Genomic DNA, 20,062 nt, shown 5'->3' on the forward strand with positions numbered 1-20,062 from the left:
TGAGACCCCAGAATCCTGGAATCAGGGCTGGAGGTCCTTGAGGACCCCTATGCTGGAAACCTCCTATTCCCCACCCACCTGATGAGTGACAGATGAGGCTCAAAAGAAGAGAGACTTGGCCCTCCCTGGTGGTGCAGCGGGTTAAAGCACTGCGCTAAGAAGCTTAAGCCACTTCCACATGAGTTCGATTCCCACCTGCCCCGGAGGAGACCAAAATGGCGAGGCAGACCTCTCCTGACCCGCCCGCTGCTCCCCTCAGCAGTGTACTTTGTTAGTTGGCCTGTTCTGCTCCCCACTCTGTCCCTGGTGAATCCTCTTACCCTCCACATCTCTGGCCTGTACCCCAGTTCTGTATGAATAAATAAATCTTAAAAAAAAAAAAAAAAAAGAGACTTACTCTGGATCAGAGTACCTGAAGAACACGACTAGGATTTAGATTCGTGTCTATCTTGGGTCAACTTTCCGCAAACCATTAATGAGGATTTACTATGTGCTGGGTCCTTGTAGGCAGGAGCATGAGAGTAGAATCTCCTCAAAAGGATTGGCCTGATTTGTCTTTGTGTTGTGTATGGTCCACAGTCCAATACAGCAGAGAAGGAATGAGTGAACAAATGAACAAGACAACGTTCCTACCCCCTGGCATTTAGAGTCTAGTGGAAACAGGAAATTGGAGGCTGGTGGGAGTGGGAACCGATCAGGGGAAAGGCAGAGAGAGGCCTGAACTCGGGAGTCCTGCCTGCTTATGTAGGGCTTTTTCCTCACCTGTAAAATGGAGTCAACAGGCCCACCCTGTGCTGTCCTTGTGAGGCTCCAGCGAGGTGGCGGCTGTGAACGACAGCGTGTGAGCTGTGTGTGTGCCCAGAACTGCCCAGATACTTGCTCCACAGGGTCTGCTTCCTTTTTCTGCCTGCTTACCGTCTGCATCTTGCCTCCGCCATTTCCCTGGCTTTCTCCAGGGTCTTTCTGGAACGCTCTGCTCAAAACCCCTGGCTGCGGGAGGGGTTTAAGAAGAGTGTAGGTGAGTGGAGTCTGCCTTCCTACTCCCTCTACTGTCTCCCACACCCAGAAAGTCAGCCACCCGCATCCACATCCATGAGGCCCCCAGTGCACACCGGGCCGGAAATGCCTTGGCAGTGGTTACCATGGTGACGAGTCCTGCTGCTTGGACCTCCGCAGCCTGTGAGCTATCCGTAGGAGCCTGCAAGCTTGGCAGCCTGGCATTCTGCAAGTTCCCACCCACCCCGTGAGCACCAGAGGCGACTGCCCTCTGCTCTTCTCATACCTAGTACTGTGCCTGGTACCCAGGGGCTCCCAGAAATCAACTACCTCTTGGGACCCCCCAAACTGTTTTGGATCAGACAGCCTGGTTCAAATCCTAGTTCTACTACTTAGGGGCTAATGACCTTGACAGGTCACCTAGATGTGTTTTGAACTTACTGAATTAGCTAGAGGAACTACACAGGAGTCCTCACTGGCCCCATCCTGCAGCTGTGACAAGGTCAGCATCGGGTCCCAGCTCTTTGCTCAGCTCTGTCCAGGCCCAGCACCCTGGACTCATCATTTCAGTCCCAGGAGGCCCTGCAAGCTTGTGTCCTGAGGTCAGAGCTCAGACCCTAAGCAATCAGACCTCTGGCATCACAATTGGACTTTGCTATTATTTGGGCCTCGTTTTGTTCATCTGTAAAATGAGGAGAGTGATGTACCTGTCTCAGAGGTGGGTTGTGCAGATAAAATTGAATTAGTACATATTCATGCTCCAGAGAGTATTGGAGGCTTAATACACGCTATGTAAGCGTCAGTAGCCTGGGTGATGGTGGGTGCTGTCTGTGGGGCCTGGAACCCACACCCCTCCTCTTCCTGTCGTTTTCCTCACACTTGCAGAGGTCCCAGTCTCCTTCACAGGCTGATGAGGAAGAGCAGGCCAGAGACCTGAGTGCGTGCGGCTGGGCTCTCCTGCCCCCACCCCTTTAATACCGGGGACTGAAGCGTCCCCCCTACATTTTCTCCCTGGGGCCTGAGAGAACTTGGGCCCTGGATGGAAACACCACTTCTAATTCATGACTGTGAAGATTCTCCCACTGGCAGCTGCTGTCCTGGATAGACAGCTGGTCTGTGACTGCCAGGGCCTCCCAGTCCACAAAGCCAGGTGCTGAAGACAGAGTATCCAGTGGAGGAACCCCCTGCCATCCTTCCAACAAAGGAGCCCCAGGCCCTCCCTGGTGGCGCAGCGGGTTAAAGCACAGCTCTGAGAATCTGAAGCCACTTCCGCATGAGTTCGATTCCCGCCTGCCGCCTGCCGGGAGGAGACCACATGGCGAGCCAGACCTCTCCTGACCCGCCCGCTGCTCCCCTCAGCAGTGTACTTCGTAGATCTGCCTGTTCTGCTCCCTGCTCTGTCTCTGGTGAAGCTTCTCACCGCCCCTGAGCCTCTGGCCTGTACCCCAGTTCTGTATGCACAAATAAATCTTTAAAAAAAAAAAAAAAAAAAAAAAAAAAAAAAAAAAAAAGGAGCCCCAGGAGGGAGCCTTTTGGGGTGGAAATAGCTGCTTCTAGAAACACTTGACTGGACACACATCCCTGGCAGCCCCCCTGCTTTCGGGGAATCTCTCAAGAATGTGGGTGAACTGTAAAATGTTGGCCCGAGAGCTGAAGTGAGGAGGGCTGAATTCTCTATTCAATTCTTTGCTCCCCTTCCCACCCCTCAGGTTCAAGGTTGTATTTATATGGTGTTGCTGGCCAAAAGGAAACTGAGCAAGAGTGATATCCAGACGGTCCCCTGGGGTTTGAGACTCTGGGTGGGGACCCTTGGGGTTGGGTTCTGGTGGGCAGTGTCCACGGGGTGCTGGCACCTCTTCTGGCCCTCAGGTCTCAGGGGCCGGAAGACTCGGACGCCCTCCTGTGAGCTGACCTCTGGTCCCTCCCTGTGTGCCAGGGCTTTGCCTCTGTGTTCTCGGGCCGCACCTCCCGGAGGTCAGCCTCGCGTGTGGATGACAAGGACTGTACCATGGCTGACGGTGAGGGGTACAGGAACCCCACAGAAGTGCAGATGAGCCAGCTGGTGCTGCCCTGCCATACCAACCAGCGTGGCGAACTGAGCATCGGGCAGCTGCTCAAGTGGATCGACACCACGGCCTGTCTGTCTGGTGAGGCTGCAGCGCCTGGCTGTCCTCCCTCCCCCAAGCACGCCCAGAGGAGAGGCTTCAGTTTCCAGAGAGGGTCACTGTCCCCCTGAGTGCCTTGTTCCTCATCTGGCCTTGGCTCTTGCCGGTCCGCCTGCCTGAAATACCCTCTCCAGTTTCTCAGTGCTCAGCTCGGAGCCCCATCGGCCCAGCCCTAAGACCCCTAATTTCCTGGTGTTGGTCCCATGCCCTTAAGGCCATGCTCCAGGACCACACAGCCTTAAAAGTGGCTCTTCTGGGCCCTCCCTGGTGGCGCAGCGGGTTAAAGCACTGCACTACGAAGCTGAGGCCACTTCCCCATGAGTTCAATTCCCGCCTGCCCCGGAGGAGACCACATGGCGTGGCAGACCTCTCCTGACCCGCCCGCTGCTCCCCTCAGCAGTGTACTTCGTCGATCTGCCTGTTCTGTTCTCCACTCTGTCTCTGGTGAAGTCTCTCACCGCCCCTGAGCCTCTGGCCTGTACCCCAGTTCTGTATGTACAAATAAATAAATCTTTAAAAAAAAAAAAAAAAGTGGCTCTTCTCAGAGCACTGTGGGCGGAGTCCATGCTGTCTGCCTTGCCCAGCTCCTGGTATTGAGTAGAGTGGAGTCTAGTGGAATTGAAGTCATTCCAGTGCTTTGGGGGAACAAGTCCTCTCCAACTCAGGGGGAGCTTCAAGTCTGTGGGGGCGGTGTATGTGTGTATTGGGGCCATTTGATGGGATCAGGAAAAAGAGGACTTTGGGAGAACAGACGAGAGGCCTTGACCCAGCCCTGGGGATAGAGAGGGGTTTCCAGAGGGTAGGAGTGACTTGGGCAGGAGAACAAAAGTGGCTGACATGGACTGGGCAGAGGTGTGGGCCCTGGAGGAAGCTGGGAAGCAGAATGGCACGGAGTGGTCGTTCCTTACTGAGCCTCTGCCATGTGCCAAGCGCTGTTCCAGGATGGGCCACTGCAGTGAACAAAGCAGGCAAGATCCTTACCCTCCAGTAACTTAGAGCAGAGCACAAGGGAGAAATGCCAGCCAGTAGAAAGAAGCAGGTCAGGGCTGGGTACTATGGAAAAGTACTATTGAAAAGAAAAGAAGGGTGGGGTTGCAGGAGAGGAGGCCAGGCCTCAGCTGGCTGATCTGCTGTTTGACCAGAGGGAGGCCTGAGTGACAAGGGAGTGTGCTAACTTACGACTCTCTTCTTCTGGTGCCAGCCGAGAGGCACGCTGGGTGCCCCTGTGTCACGGCCTCCATGGACGACATCTATTTTGAGCACACCATCAGGTAAGCGGCCCCTCCCGCCTCTTGGTTCCTCTGCTCTCTTCCCCATGAACCCAGGTCCTTCTCCTGTCAGCCTGTGTGCTGCCTGGAACCTGACCGTCTGACCAGAAGGGCCCTTGCGGATGGAGTGGGGGAACCTCTGGGCGCAAGGGCCTGTCTGCGGGCCTCTAGAGGCAGCACTGAGTTGGGAGCTGGCCTGCTGCTGAGAGCTGTGGGGTAGGTTGCCTTGGTCTGGGTGGGGCTGAGGAAGTTGCCTCAGGCTTGGGGTTGGACATTGTTGAGAGGGCACCAGGTGCTGTGTGACTTTGGGGAAGTCGGTCTCTTTCCTGGGCCTCAGTTTTCTTATCTGCAAAATGGAAGGATTAGACTGCATCAGTAGATACCTTTTGGTGCTTGCCCTTCGGTGTGGCTCATGGTTATGCCAGTGTAGGAGGCTCCAGCAAGGCACCCCGGCAGTCTGAGCTGACAGCTTGGCCATTCAGCTTCTCCTTACATGACTTCTGTCACATAGCTCACGAATGCTCGCTGCTTCTCTTTGTTTTGTTTTAAAATGTCTGTGTCCGTTAGAAAGCTCTGCACTGCACTCTGCTGAGCTTGCTTCTGCTCTGCTGGGACCGAGGAGCACTCCTAAGCCCTGCTGAAGGACAGGCTGCGGGTGGCGTTCAGTGCTGTGGCCTGAGGTCTGCTCTGAACTCTCCGACAGCATCTAGCCCTCCTCCAGGGCTTACTGAGGACTTCCTGGCTGCCCATTGTGTCATGGTTAAGGAAAAAGTTTGTCCAGTCCCTGGATTATGTTATTCAGTCTTTCATCACTACTTGTACCTTCTCTGGACCAGGGCCCCTGCTGGGCTTGGGGTACTCAGAGTCCCTGGAGCATAGTCCCTCTGCCTGGGAACCCCCAGTCTGCTGGGAGGCAGCTTTAGAAGCTAATTTCATTTCAAAAGGTAAGTTCTGTGCTAATAATGAGCTCTGACATGTAGGTGTGCCCTCATGCTTTTTTCTAAATGTCTTTTACTTTAGAATAGTTTTGATTTATCAAAAAAAAAATTGTAACTCTGACTGTATAGTACAGCGAATTTGCATGTACCCACACCCAGTTCCCCTATTATTGTGTGAGCTTTGTCAATATTTATAATGCTTTTTAAATACATGGGTGTATTCTTAGAACAACATTGTGTGGATCTCGTTACTAGTAGCCTCGCTTTAAAGATGAGGAAATTGAGGCACAGAGAAGTGAAATAACTTGTGTAAGGTCATACAGCTAGTGGAGGACATAGAACGTTCTACCGGTCAGGCAATCTTCCCCAGAGCCCTTGCTTTTAATCATTGTTATATTTCTGTATGTCTGGGGCATAGAGGTAACCAAGGGAGACTTCCTGGAGGAGATGTTTGAATTAGCTCTACACAGTCTGAATTGCATATAATGACACTTTGAAGGCTGGTGGAGCTGTGTCTGGACCAGTTCTGCCAACACAGCAGCTGGCACTCTGATGAGCTAGGGATAGAAAAATCCAGAAAGGATCCTGGGAAGGAGAGCAAGTTGGGGAGGGACCTAGAGCATGGCCAGTGACTTGGAAAGGCCTGGTGGGCAGTGGGGAAAGACTGGGGGAAGGTTTTGTTTTTGCTTTTGTCATTTAAAAAACTTCAAATGTAACTCTCTAAAGGGTAAGAATTATTTAAACAGAACCTTAATATCATGAGCACATCTAACACAGAGTTGAATAATTCTCACTGACATCAAATAACCAGTCAGAATTCAGTTGCCCATAAGGACTTACAATTTTGTTTTGCTTTCCACTTATTTTTTAGAAAAGATTTATTTATTTATGCACACAGAACTGGGGTACAGGCCAGAGGTGCAGGGGTGGTGAGAGGACTCACCAGAGACAGACTGGGGAACAGAACAGGCCGACTGACGAAGTACACTGCTGAGGGGAGCAGCGGGCCAGCCAGGAGAGGCCTGCCGTGCCTTGTGGGTCACCTCTGGTGGGAGTGAGGGTGGGGGGAGGATTGAGCTCATGCTGAAGTGGCTTTAGCTTCTTAGTGCTGTGCTTTAACCTGCTGCGCCACCAGGGAGGGCCTTTCCAGTTATTTTTATACCTCAAGTCAGGATGCAAATAAGGCCCTGTGTAGCTGCTGTGTCTTTTCAGTAATCTTTCAAATCTGTGGATGTTACCCCCAAATCTATGGCTGTTTCTTTTGCTGTCTTTCTGTCTCTGTCTGTCTCTCCTTTTACTTGACACTTATTTGTAGGAAAGCCTGTTGTTTGCCCCTAGAGTAGGAAAGCCTGTTGTTTGCCCCTAGAGTTCGCCATCATCTGGGCTTTGCTGTTAGCATCACTGTGTCATTTGTTGTCAACTTGGTCCCCCAGGGACCAAGTAAACTGGCCGCAGGGAGGGGCTTGCACAAGGCTGGCTGTTGATTGTGCCTCTGCTATGTGAGGAACACCTACAGGGAGCTGTGAGGCCTAGGAGGCTGGGTGAGCCCTGAGGAGGGATCCAGTCTGGGCTGAGGCGTGGAAGGGAGTCAGGAAGGCAGAGAAGTTCTGAAGTCTGATGGGTGTCTTCTTGGCCTGTGGGGAAGCTAAGAATAGGAGGAGGAGGAAGAGGAGAAAGAGTAAGAGGAGAGGAGGAGGAGCGTCACAAATTTCTCTTTCTATTTTAGCACCACAAAAAATAGATTTTTATTTTAAGGATCATGGAAGTTTTTCCCCCAATTTTTTACCATGAAAACTTTGAAAACGATAGAAAAGTTGAATAGTGTAATGATCACCACTGAGATTCAATAATGAACATTTTGCTAAATTTGCTTTATCTATATGTGGATAAATAAATATATATACTTATCTTCCTCCCTCCCTCTCTTTTAAACTGAGCTATTTTACAAAGAAGTTGCAGCGTTATATACGCCGTTCCTCCAATGTCAATGTGTAGCTCTTGAAAATAATGACCCCTTACATGATTATTAGTACGGCTGAGAGAATGACCAGGGGTGGACAAGTCCCTAGCGAAAGTGAGCCAGACCTGGGTTAGGGCCTCAGCTTCCTCTCCCTTGACCCCCGGCATCATGCTTTTTTTTTTTTACTTTACAGACCAGGAAATAGGATCAAAGAGCAAAGTGATTCATCCAAGGTCACACAGCTTGTAGCATGATAGTCAAGGTAGAGGTTAACCCAGGCCTTAGTGACCCTTACCACTAGGTCCCCTCCTGCCCCTTGACCAGGCTGCCCTTGGAATGGACCTTTACTAGTCTTGGGGTGCAGTGGGGCTGGGAGGGGAGGCTGAGTCATTGGAGAAAGAAATAAGCTCTATGCTCTCCTTGTTCATTAGCTCTGTACAGAAAGGGGAAAGGGCACCTCAAGGTCACTCGGTGACCAGATGAGGCTAGACCCCAAGTTCTGCTGCCTCCTCCCACACTCCAGCAGCTGGTCATTCCCTGCTGCCTCCAGTTAGCAGCTCCCCCAGTCCTTCTGACTTTGCATCCAGCCCAGAGATCATTCCAGAGGGGTAAGCTGCAGCCAGAGAGAATGGAGCTAGTGCAGTCAACACGGTCTAGAATCACTCTTAGCTGGGTGACCTTGAGCAAATGGCTTACCCCTCTGATGCTCAGTCCTCCTGAAGCCTCCCTCCAGCCTTGTCTTGAATTCAGTGAGGTACGTAGTAGGCATTAAAAAATGTTTTCCTTTCTGTTTTTAGCCTTTTGCACTTGTAAGACATTTAATATGTGTGTGATACTTTAATTCAGCAAGCCACTGTCACTCTGCTGCGTGCTAGGCCTTGGAGAGCCAATGATGAGCAAAACAAACGTGATCTTTGCCCCCGTGAAACTTAAGGAGAGTGGAGAAGACAGGTCAACCTGCAGGAAGAAGTATAGGAGGGTGACGCTTACGGGGCCATAGGAAGGCAGGGAGAATGGAGAGCAAAAGGAAGGTCAGGCATTAATTGGACAAAGGGGAGCAGAGGGAAGTGGAGGGATGGAGTTGGATGGGACGATGCGACTCTCTCAGCCTCAGCTTCCCCACCTGTAAAATGGGGTCACATGACTGCTGGCTTGCTCTGAGAATTTGGTGATGCACAGAAATGAATGTGCTCTGTGAGCCACGACGTGGTGCTGCCCGGCAAGGTTCCTGTGCCTCTTTTCCCTCCCCTGCCCTTCTGGTTCATGTCCTCTTTCTCTTTCCCCAGCGTTGGACAAGTGGTGAACATCAAGGCCAAGGTGAACCGGGCCTTCAACTCCAGTATGGAGGTGTGTGGGGTGGGCTCTGCCTGGAGGTGGGGGGTTAGGTTTCCTTCTCCTTTGTCATTCTCAGCCCCTGTCCTAACACACTCACACTCAGAGTCCTGGTCAGGGCGCAGGGTTTTATTTGTTTTTTTTTATATTGATTTATTTTTATTTATTTATGCATCCAAGAACTGGGGTGTTGGCCAGAGGTGGGGTGTATGTGTGTGTGTGTGAGAGAGAGAGAGAAGACTCACTAGAGACAGTGGGGAGCAGAACAGGTGGATTGACCAAAACACACTGCTGAGGGGAGCAGCAGGTGAGAAAGGAGAGGTCTGCCATGCCATGTGGGTCAGCTCCCTGGCCAGGGATCAAACTCAGGTTGCAGTGGCTGCCGAAAGCTTCATATTCCTGAGACTTTAACCCCTGCACCATCAGGTAGGCCTGGCCCAGCGTTTTGAAACAGCTGGGAGGATCTTCTTGTCCAAAGTCCTGCATCTGAGGGAGTCCAGGGAGGGGAAGGGACTTGGCCCAGGGCCTTGAAACTACATGATTCCAATCTGGGACTTGACTTCTAGTAGCTTGGCCTTTGCACACAGCCTCAGAGCCTCTCCCGGCAGCCAGGTGGTCATGGAAGATGGGGGGAATCTCTACAGCTGAGCCTGGCAACTAGACTGGAGCAGAGAGAGTATTAGGCCCATTACTTTAGCTCCCACAGCCTCTGTCTCCCCTCTGTAAAATGGGGACATGACTCCCGTGCTGCAGGGCTCTGTGAGCTCTGGGCAGGGACTTGATTTTTTACCTATGGAGGTCAGGCCCAGACAACTTCACCCAGCTGGGCCAGGGTTCCTGAGGGACCACCGAGGCTAGGCTAGCCGAGTCCTGACTGTCTCTGACACCCCACAAATACCTCGGCACCCCCAGGCATCCTCAGGTGTCTGGTCTTTCAATTGGCCACTTTTAATTTGATTCATCTTAATCCCTTTCATAGATACAATCTCATTTTTCTCCTCTTACTAACCCCGTGAGGGTGGGTAGGCTGACTCCCATTTTATAGGAAACTGAGATCCAGAAAAGGGAAGTGATGAGGGTGCAGAATCAGAACCTAGCCTACTCCCAGTGGGTGATCCAGAAATCCCAGTGCCAGACTTGGGGTGAACTTCCTGTCTCGTTGAGCTGTGGTACTTTGTGTTAGTGAGTTCTAGCTCTTACCCCCACCTTATGGTCCTCCAGGTGGGCATCCAGGTTACCTCTGAGGACCTGTGCTCTGAGGACAAATGGATTGTGTGCAAGGCCTTGGCCACCTTTGTGGCCCAGAGGGAGCTTTCCAAGGTGAGTGACTACACCTGGCTGCTCTGTGCTGCCGGGTCACCTGCTACCTGTCAAGGCAGGACTGGAACAGGTGATGAGGCTGGGGTTGGTGGAGGGTGAGGCGGGGACTCAGCAGGGAATCCACAGCCCCAAAAGGAAGCCCCACCCCCACTCCAGTCCAACCCCAGGGGCCCTTCCCTCTCTCCTCTGCCTCACCTCCTCCTGTGCATCTCACCTGTGCGTCTCACCTGAGGCTTCTTCAGGTCTTACCATTTCCTCACAAGCCTGCATTGACACCCCCCTTCCTCTGTGCTTTTGCCTAAGCAAGGGGACATTTGGAGGAAGGATATGATGCAGACGTCAACACAGAGACAGGAAGATGGGGACCAAGGGTGGGGGGTGAAGCCCTATAATGATCTGCCAACACCAGGAGTGAGGTGGTGGCCCGAGGGCTGACCCTTGCGCCTTTTCAGGGACTTGTTCTGAGCACCCCAACCACCTCTGCCCGCAGGTGAAGCTGAAGCAGACCACGCCGAGGACGGAGGAGGAGAAGACGGAGCACAGCGTGGCCGCCGAGCGCCGGCGCATGCGACTGCTCTATGCTGACACCATCAAGGACCTCCTGGCCAACTGTGCAATCCAGGATGGTGAGGGGCTGTGGGTACAGGGGCTGCCGGCCTCCTGCATGGCCTGCCCCCCGCCCCCACTTGGTGGAGGGAGGAACGGTGTCTTCTCGGGATGTCCTTGTACTGGTGGCCTCAGGCTGGCTGGCCTCCTGCCTCAAGGTCTCCCTCGGGGAGAGGGGCGTGTTGACCTCTTGTCCACCAGCAGGGAGAAGATGGAGGTAGATGTATACCAGGTGCATCTGGTCTCTAGGAGTCAAGGCACTTAGGAGGGTGGTGTTGAGCTTGGCCGGACGACTAGAGGGTTTGTTAAAACACCTGTGCATGGATGGATGGATAGATGGGTTTAGATATAAAGATTAGAAATAAAAATGATAGGGCACTCCCTGGTGGCACAACAGGTTAGGACACAGCACCGCAAGCCAGCCGCAACCACTTTGGTGTGAGTTTGATCCTGGCCCTGGAGGTGACCCACCTGGCACGGCAGACCTCTCCTTTCTCGCCCACTGCTCCCTTCAGCAGTGTTCTTCGTTAATCTGCCTATTCTGCTCCCCACTCAGTCTCTGGTGAATTCTCTCACCACCCCTGAATCTCTGGCGTATACCCAGGTTCTGTATGAATAAATAAATCTTAAAAAAAAAAAAAGAAATAGAAATGATATGTAGCTGTAGCTATAGCACAAAAAGCAAGACTGTCTCCTACCCCAGAATTAAGGCTCCTTCAGCGGCAACTCTTTAAGTTGCTCATTTTGGGGTATCTTTCCCAAAGTATTCTCTGTGCACTGAGTACACTATATATTATCTGAGCCTAGGCTCCATCCAGGCCTTAGCCTGGCCTCCCAGCTCAGCGGACCACTCAGCTTCATCTAGTGCTGTCTCTCTGCTGAGGACAGGGCCCCATTGCTCCTGTAATTGTCCTGCTGTGCCATGTGGGTCATGCCCTGGTGGGATCGAACTCCTGCTGCAGGGGCTGCAGATTGCTTTATGGTGCTAAGAATTAACCCCTTGCACCACCAGGGGGCGCCTGTCTTCCCTTCTATGGCATTTCCAAGCAACATGCAAGACAAGCAAAATGGCTTCTCCTTGATACGTCCTCCTGGTGAGGTCTCTTCCTGGGAGACCCCTCTTCTACTGAGGGTATCCTACTGCCATTGCCCCCCAGAGATGAGCGTGTCAGGGCAGAGAGGAGCGAGCTCCCCGTGGGTGTGTACTGAGGCTGGCGCCCTCTGTGACATGGTCACATTTCATCCCAGTATGTCAGGTGGCGTCTCATTTCTGCCCTGTGCAGACGAAGGAATTGAGGTTCAGAGACGTTACTTGGCTTTCCCGAGGTCATACAGCCTGCATGGGGTGGGGTTGAGGGAAATTCGGTATGTGCTGGTATTCTGGCCAGTGCCTCCTCGTTTCCTTCCATTCCGTGGCCAAGTTCAGCAACTCTGTGTAGAGGAAGTAAAAGAATCTGGGCCAGGGAGTGAGGTGGTGATGGGGGTTGCAGCTGCCAGTGGGGACAGCCTGCCCCCGGAACCATCTCACCTCCTGCCTCCCCACTTCAGCCCCATCCTGTGCAGACCTGGACAGCAGAGACTGCTGCCACGTGGTGCCTGCCGAGAGCACCCACGTGGAGAGTGTGGAGCTGGTCCTGCCCCCCCATGCCAATCACCAGGGCAATACCTTTGGGGGCCAGATCATGGCCTGGATGGAGAACGTGGCCACCATTGCAGCCAGGTGAGGGGGGAATGGCCGCCTCTGCACCCCGCATCATCCTCCTCCTTCCCTCAGCCTGCTCCCCAGCTTGGTGTAGGCATCAAGGTGTCAGAGCTTGGCTATGTTTTTAGGCTAACTGGGGCTTTCAGACCCAGAGGACCAGAGGAATGATTTTTCTCTGATCTCATCATTCCTTTCTCGATGGTTTCTAGCCCCTGCACGTAACACACCCCCCACGCCCCTTGACCGGCCCGGGCCTCCCCTTGCTGTCACCCTGCCTCCTCTTTCCCTTGTATCTTACGCTCCCTTTAAAGCCACTTGCCCTCCCCACCTCCACCCTTGGCATTCTCAGCCTCTGCCCTGCCTCCTGGTCTCACTTCCCGCCATGCCACCCTACTATTCTTGGCCTGCTAAAATCCTGCCCACCTCCCCCATGAAGCCTCTGTGACCCTTCCCTTCTCCTGCAAAGGGAAACAATTCCTTCCTTCTCCTGTAACCTCTGTGCCTGTCTGGGGTGAGTCCTCTAAATGTCAGGGTGTTTTGTACAGTTTTGGTAACCATCATTCACTCACGGTCACTGTGACTTTCACGGTGGTCCTCTGCCAACTTTGCCTGCACCAACACAGAGCCGCTTCAGTCCAGGTGCATCTTCCTTACCCTTTAGCGGCTGGCTCAAGTCGCCCTCCTCTGTGTTAACCTTTGGGACACAGGCTGAGTGTGATGAGCTCAGAGGACAATCAGAATTGGGGTAGCCAGGGAAGTCTCCCTGGTGGAGGAGCTCTGGAATGGCAAGTAGCTTTGGGTAAGGGGAGGGCTGCTGGGTGGTAGGAACAGCAGGTGCTAAGGTGTGAAGATGGAAGGGAACACGGGGAAGGGATGAATCCTGAGCCCTTCCCTAGGCACCACAAAGCTCAGCCATGCACAGAGACCTCAGTATTCTCAGCTGAGAAATGGGACTTCAGTCTGTTCCCTTGGGTGATTCTATTTTCTTTGGTGGTTGGAGTGGGAGTGGCAGACCGGGGCCAGCCTGTGGTCTGGGCTGGGCCTGGGTAAGGGAGTAAGGGAGGTGACTGACCCAGGGCTGTGGCTGACATACTGGGGACATTTCTTCTGCTCTCCCAAACCCTGGCCTCCTGCAGTCGACTGTGCCGCGCTCTCCCGACGCTGAAGGCCATTGAGATGTTCCACTTCCGGGGCCCATCCCAGGTTGGGGACCGCCTGGTGCTCAAGGCCATTGTGAATAACGCCTTCAAACACAGGTGAGGGGCTGGGATGGGCGGGATGGGTCCCCGGGCTGAGGCCCCCAAAGGGACATGCTGGCCAAGCTTCTGGGAACCCTTAGCCCTGCACATGAGCTCTCTGCCCTGCCTGGCTGCTCGGTGCCTCCACCGTCCCTGAGACGCAGCTCTGAAGTCCCTCTCCAGGCCCCCTCGGCTGCACCCATGCTCTCGGGTCTGCCTCCACTCCAGCCTCCAGGCCCGGCGAGCCGTTGGCGCTCGGATCGCAGACCGCCTCTTGCCTGGGCTCCGTCCTTCATAAACCCGCCCATTTCTGAAAACAACAGTTAGCCCCAGTGCCCTTACCTGATACTCCCCTGAGAACTTCCTTTAGATGTGTATCTTCTTGGTGACTTCAGAGATCATACTGTAGAGGTTAAAAGTGAGGGCTCTGGAGCCAGGCTGCCTGGGATCCTGTTTGGCACCCCCCCTTGCTGTCTGTGTGACTTTGGGCAAGTTACTTAACCCCTCCTGAATCTCAGTTCTTTCCCTGTGCTGTGATGCTCACCGCAAGTCCCTCATAGTTGGGAGAATTCAATGACGCGTTACTAGCCGAATGCCAGAAAAATATGTGCTGACGGCCAGCCTTTGCCGCGGCGGCGTTAGTATTCACGTTCACAGTCTACCCATCACATAGTCTGCTGCTGTGCAAGGGAAGCCCTGAACAAGGGGCCCAGCTCCTGTTGCTGTTCTCCTCGCTGTGTGCAACTCAGGCATTAGCAACCTGCCCTCGGCCTTGGTTTCCTTATTGTATGATGCAGTGTTCTGGGCCCTTAGTCTTCCACATTGAGCAGGAAGGGTGGCGACAGCTCCTGTTTAGTGAATAAAGACAGGAAGATGTAGAGCAACAGCAGCCACCAGGCTTTCGGGGTACAGCTGTTAGCGCTGGGAATGTGTGAGGAGCGTGTTTTCTGACCGGCTCTGTGCTCCACTTCTTTGCTTGGGTCCTTTCATAATCCTTTGCAGTGGCCAAAATCTATGTTATATTTCTGCTGCTGCCCACCCCTAGCAGGGAGGCGTGAGGGCACAAACAGGCAGTCTTGCTCATTTGTGTCCCCAGTGACAGGCACAGGGCCGGCCAGGTGGGCTGTCGCTGCTCCTCCGTGCTGATGCGGGGGGACAGCCATGGTTCCCTGCGGGTGGGACTCGGATGTGACATGGAAGAACTGCATGTGTGTGCGTGTGTGAGCACTGCGGGAAGGGCTGTCTACATGACGCATCCCTCCCTGCCCACAGCATGGAGGTGGGCGTGTGCGTGGAGGCTTACCGCCAGGAGGCCGAGACCCACCGGCGGCACATCAACAGCGCCTTCATGACCTTCGTGGTCCTGGATGCGGATAACCAGCCTCGGAAGCTGCCCTGGATTCGGCCCCAGCCTGGAGTGAGTGGGGGTAGTGCTGCCGTGGGGTGCTGGGGCCTGCCAGCCCCTGTGAGGGCTGGGGAGCTACAGTCCCAGCCCTACAGCTAGTGCCTGGTGTGACTCCTAGAATGCCCCTATGCAAGGTGGGGCCCTTGTTCTACCTGAAAGACCCTGTGGGTGAGCCTGGCTTGTACTTGGGTGTGGAGAGGCCTTCACGAGCCTGTGGTGTTAGAAGAGCACTGAACGGAGCCTGATGTGGGCTGGTAACGTGCCTCTGCCACAGTCTAGGGGTGCCCTCTGCAAGCTTCTAGTCCTGACTGTAAAGTGGTGTTTCTGCATTCCCAGCCTTACAAGACTGTCGGGGGCGGGGACGGGTGTCTTTGGAGGCGCTGAACCCCGTGGGCACTCAGTAAGTGGTGACTTCTATGATTATGCTGACAGGCAAAGATGAGAGCCAAGGGCCTGGCTTCAAAGGCTGTCAGACACACACACACAAGCTTCCCTGTGCCTCCTGTGGGCCTTCTGCTCACTTACAGGGAGTGACCTTGGAGAAGTCGTTCCTGCTCTCGGGGAAGGTTCCTCATTCTGTCTGCCCACCTCACGGGGCCATGCACAGGCTATGAAACCCCCTGCTCCAAAGCTGGACTTTGGGCAGTAAGAGAGGTGGTGGGGGTGGGGGTTCGGGAAACACACAGGTGGCCAGATGGTGTACAGTCCACAGGGTGCCTCTGGGCCTTGGCCACTTCATGCTCTCGAGCAGGGAGGCATTAGAAGTAGTGGTTATGAGGGTGGACTCCAGTCAGGCCACCAGGGTTCTGTTTCTGGTTCCACTGCTTACTGCTGTGACCTGGGGTAAGCTACTAGACCCATCTGTGCCTCGGTTTCCTCCTCTGTGCAATGGTATAGTACTTACAGCAGGGCTGTTGCCAGGCTTAATGGGTTTTGCACAGAAAGTGCTGTATGGGCGCCCCGTGCATGGCAATGTGCACTGCATGTGCTACTCACTAGCCTTCCGATACCCGTTAGGGATCGGAAACTGCCCAGGAGGAAACTGGGCTGCAGGAGGGCAGGTGCTGTTGTCCAGGTCACTTGGAGCCTGAGGGGAGCTGGGGCTGTTGCTCTGTCCCCAACATCTGCCTTTGCAGGTTGCTCTGACTCTGCTTGCCCCAGTGAGACCCGAACTCCGCTATAGGGCTGTAGGCTTCCTTGGACCCTTGGGGGGCAGGTAGCAGTGGTGGTGGGGTGGGGAGAGCAAGCTAAGCATCCCACCCACACCACAGTCTGACCCTGCTTCCCTCCCCAGGATGGTGAGCGGCGGTACCGGGAGGCCAGTGCCAGGAGGAAGATCCGACTGGACAGGCAAGTGGGGGCTGGGCAGGGACTCAGGGTTCAGGCTGCTCCCCAGCCCCTGGGACTTTCATTTCTTCAGCCACCATGCCGGCCCTCCACATCCATCAGCCCCTTACTTTCACTTCATTGTGCAGTGGCCACCTGACCCACTGTACAGGCCAGGACACTGTGAGTGACCCGTATGGGGGGTGGGGGGTGGCTGCAGACATACAGATAAGAAGGACTGGCAGAGTGAAATTTGAATCTGGCAGGGTCTGGCCAGTTTCCATGTGTTCCTTTCATGGACTCTGGTGGCTGCTTGGCAGAGGAAGAAAGACAAGCCCAGGGTGAGCTTTTCTCAAAGTACAAGCCCAGGTGTGAAGGACTCTGCTGTGAAAGCACTTTACACACTTGAAAGTCACGCGCTCACACCTGGCTTCTCAAACCATTGTTAGTAAGAAAGGCGCGTGTGTTGGAGAACCTGCCAACCCCAGCACCACTCCTGTGATGACGCCACCAGGCAGTTGTCACCCCGACTCATTCTAGACGAGGACACCAAGGCATGAGGGTGACGTCACTTGGCCAGAGTGGACAGCTCAACACGGTGTGGGGTCTGAGCCTTCCTTCTCCGGGTTCCCCCTGCACCTCATCGACTGTGCCCACCCCCGAGTCTGTGTTCTCAGCTACTGTTTTCTGTGTGACCACCCAGTCTCCATGGCCACCTCCCAGGCATCTCTCCTCCTGTGCTGGATACACGGGGCCTGGCACCACAGTAGGCCCACGGTGAAGCCCATCAAAAACAATGGGCCGCCAAAGATCGAGATTGAGATTGCCACCCTCCCTCTCTTCCAGGAGGTACATTGTGTCCTGTAAGCAGACGGAGATGCCCCTGTCAGTCCCCTGGGACCCTAGCAATCAGGTAAGACCCTCTCAGTTGTCAGGACCTCCGGGGTCTCCCCCGGTCCCAAACCAGAGTGGGTTTGGAGGTGGGTCCGAAGAGGGCATCAGGACACTAATGCCATGCCTCGAGATAGGTACAGTCAGCAAAGGCCTTTCCTGTACCCCACATCCTCCTCCCATTTGGACAGGAGGCCCTGAGACTGACCAAGCCTGGCCTCCTTCCCCAAGCTCAGGGCCCCCCCCAGCACCACCTTCTTCATGCCCAGGTTCCTCTGCCTCAGCACCAAGCCCAAGGAAGCAGAGAAGGTGAGGCTCCTCTGTGTGCTCTGTCCAGGTGTACCTGAGCTACAACAACGTCTCCTCCCTGAAGATGCTTGTGGCCAAGGACAACTGGGTGCTGTCGTCAGAGACCAACCAGGTAGTTGACCCCCCCTCACCCCACCCCACCCCACTTTCCTTTCTCCTCTGAGCAGCTGACCCACCCCACTTTCCTTTCTCCTCTGAGGGGATTGGGACAAGTAACAGAAACTCAAACCACTCAGGACAAAAGGAGATGTCTTAAAACGAAGTGGATGAGACCATGAAATCAACCCGGTTACATATCTGCTCCCATAGTGCCCGGCAGAGAGAACCCCTTTTCTTCTACCCCCCATCTCTCATTCTCCTACTCTCTCCTCTGATGCCTCCTTTGTTGTCTGCTTCTTTAGTGAGTCCCTGCAGGGCTGGGGCGGGCAGGAAGAGCGGGGCTGAGGGAAGGCTTGACCTCAGCCACCCTTGCCCTTGACAGGTTACTGGGCCCCAGGCTCTGAAGACCCTTTCTATTACCACCCTGCACACTGCTCGTTAAGCCAACTCCGAGATACCTTGAGATGATATCCACTAGTTCTGACTTCCCTCCCAGCCCACTTTCATGGGGATGTAAATGAGGCTCAGAGAGGTTGTATTGTTTGTTCACCATCACACAGCAGATCAGTGGCAGCTCTGAATTCCCCATCTCGGTCTCCAGCAATGAAACACCCAAAGTGACCCATCCCCTTGTGGATAAATGTCCAGTCAAACAGGGCTGGCCAAAGTGGGGACACGGAGACCCAAGAGTTGGCCACAATCTAAGGCCCCATCTGGCGGGGAATCTTAGGAAAGGGGCAGAAAGGGCCAGTCAAGTCTTGGACAACAGGAGCAAAATTCAAGCACAAGATAAAGGCTCCCACTGTCATCATCCCCATATGCCATGAGTTTCTGTGTCTTTTAACTCCACGTGTCTCTGCTGTGTCCCCCAAGTCCCTGGTAATTCCAAAGCTGAGGAGCAAGCACCCTCTCCTTCACCTCCTTCACAGGTCTCTCTGCTCCACATGTGCCCCTCCAAGTCTCCCTAACTTCATCAGCTCCCCCTCGGTAGGTGGGACAGGCCACCTGGAACCTTCCCTTTTATGGAGATTCCTCCATTCAGACACCTCCCAGCATAGTCTGGGGCCGGGTCAGGAATGAGGCCCCCTCTGTCCCATGCAGGTCCGTCTGTACACTCTAGAAGAAGACAAATTCCTCTCCTTCCACATGGAGATGCTGGTGCAGGTGGACACGGCCCAGGCCTTCTTGCTGCTCTCGGACCTGCGACGGAGGCCAGAGTGGGACAAGCATTGCCGGTTAGAGCCTGGGCGCCAATGAGGGGGCCCCTTCTCAGGCCTGGGGGAGCGGGGCTCGTGCCTCCTCCTGGGGAACTCTCTTCCATTATGCTTGACCCCCAGGGCCTTTACCCAGAAGGGGCAGCTGGAGTGATGCGTGGTGGGGGACGACGTCATGGTAATTCTGACCCCACAGGGAAGGGGCACAAACTGGAATTGGAGGCCTGGATTTAAGTTGTTTCTGGTTCAGTTAGTTGTGTGAAGTTGGACAGATCATTTCTTTCTGGGTCTTGGCTTCCCACCTTTTAAACGGGTATTTGAGGGCTGATCATGGATTTACAGTCAGGGATAGATTAGTGACTTGTTCTGGATATTCTATGACCCTAAGCAGAACTCAAGGGCTGCTTGGTGGTGGTTATGGGGGGTTAGAACACAGAAGGGGTGTGTTCCCTCCCTCCCAGGCTTAGAACACTAGAATTTACCAAGTTGACCAGTTCTTATGGGTATGTACGTGAATATATTAGTTTTTGAATGTAGCAAAGGGCTGTATAGAAATGTTATTCCTATGAATACATTTGCCCCCTGAATTCACTGATTCTTCATTTGAAGACATTTTGAATGTAGCCAAGGAAGATAAATATATTCTTGGGAGAATAGTCAGAATTTCACTGATTAATATGGGAATGTTAAAAAACTAGTATTTTTTTCAAATCTTTTAAAAGTGGTTTATTATGAGGTGCCTGTATTCTTGTGCACACCCATTAGGAGGATCTGGCATTTGGAAGTTCTGTGAGCAGGTTGTTTGGAGAGTTGATGCTTTGCAAGTTGACCGTTGGCTCACTAGTAGCTGATACATTTTCTGCGTAAGAGTTCTACAAACTGGACTTTGTTTAAAAAATCCTTAATGTAGGTGACTCAAGCCCACTGGCGAGGCCTGAAGAGGTCCTTCAGTGGTGGATGTTGGGGTGGGGATTAGTACATTGTAGAAATGCTTCTTGGAGGAAGTGGACTGGTGGGGGCCTTGAATGCCAGATCAGAGCTTGTACTTGATAGGGTACCAGTAGGCCCCTTGCTGCTTCCCCAGCTCTGTCTGAAGCTCCCCTTCTCCTGAGGCAGCCTTCCAGGGTGGGAGGGACTCCTGGGGAGAAGGTGGCAGGGCAAACCACGCTCCTGTGCGTCTGTGCAGATGCCCTTGTGTGTTGGTTAAGCCTAGTGTGCATACCTGGGCAGGCATCTGCTGTGCCCAGGCCTGTGGGCCCAGCTCTATTGCTGACAGCCTGAGTGCATCCCAGC

The 20,062-nt window shown here is 53.8% G+C and overlaps 1 protein-coding gene across 2 annotated transcripts in view; it reads left to right on the forward strand.

Moving 5' to 3' along the window:
- Nucleotides 1-20,062, forward strand: part of ACOT11 (acyl-CoA thioesterase 11) — a 45,576-nt gene that overhangs the window by 23,352 nt on the left and 2,162 nt on the right. For both annotated transcript variants that reach the window (XM_012722694.1, XM_012722693.1), the window contains exons 2-13: nt 2,933-3,143; nt 4,363-4,432; nt 8,614-8,674; nt 9,881-9,979; nt 10,470-10,605; nt 12,134-12,305; nt 13,424-13,543; nt 14,798-14,942; nt 16,225-16,280; nt 17,103-17,169; nt 17,485-17,568; nt 18,657-18,790. In XM_012722694.1, coding sequence (XP_012578148.1) covers nt 3,005-3,143; nt 4,363-4,432; nt 8,614-8,674; nt 9,881-9,979; nt 10,470-10,605; nt 12,134-12,305; nt 13,424-13,543; nt 14,798-14,942; nt 16,225-16,280; nt 17,103-17,169; nt 17,485-17,568; nt 18,657-18,790 — 1,283 coding nt within the window. In that variant the 5' untranslated portion in view covers nt 2,933-3,004. The remainder of the gene's footprint in view (nt 1-2,932; nt 3,144-4,362; nt 4,433-8,613; nt 8,675-9,880; nt 9,980-10,469; nt 10,606-12,133; nt 12,306-13,423; nt 13,544-14,797; nt 14,943-16,224; nt 16,281-17,102; nt 17,170-17,484; nt 17,569-18,656; nt 18,791-20,062) is intronic.

This window comes from Condylura cristata, unplaced genomic scaffold (genome assembly GCF_000260355.1).
Source record: "Condylura cristata isolate star-nosed mole 26May11 unplaced genomic scaffold, ConCri1.0 scaffold00008, whole genome shotgun sequence".
Lineage (NCBI taxonomy): Eukaryota > Metazoa > Chordata > Mammalia > Eulipotyphla > Talpidae > Condylura > Condylura cristata.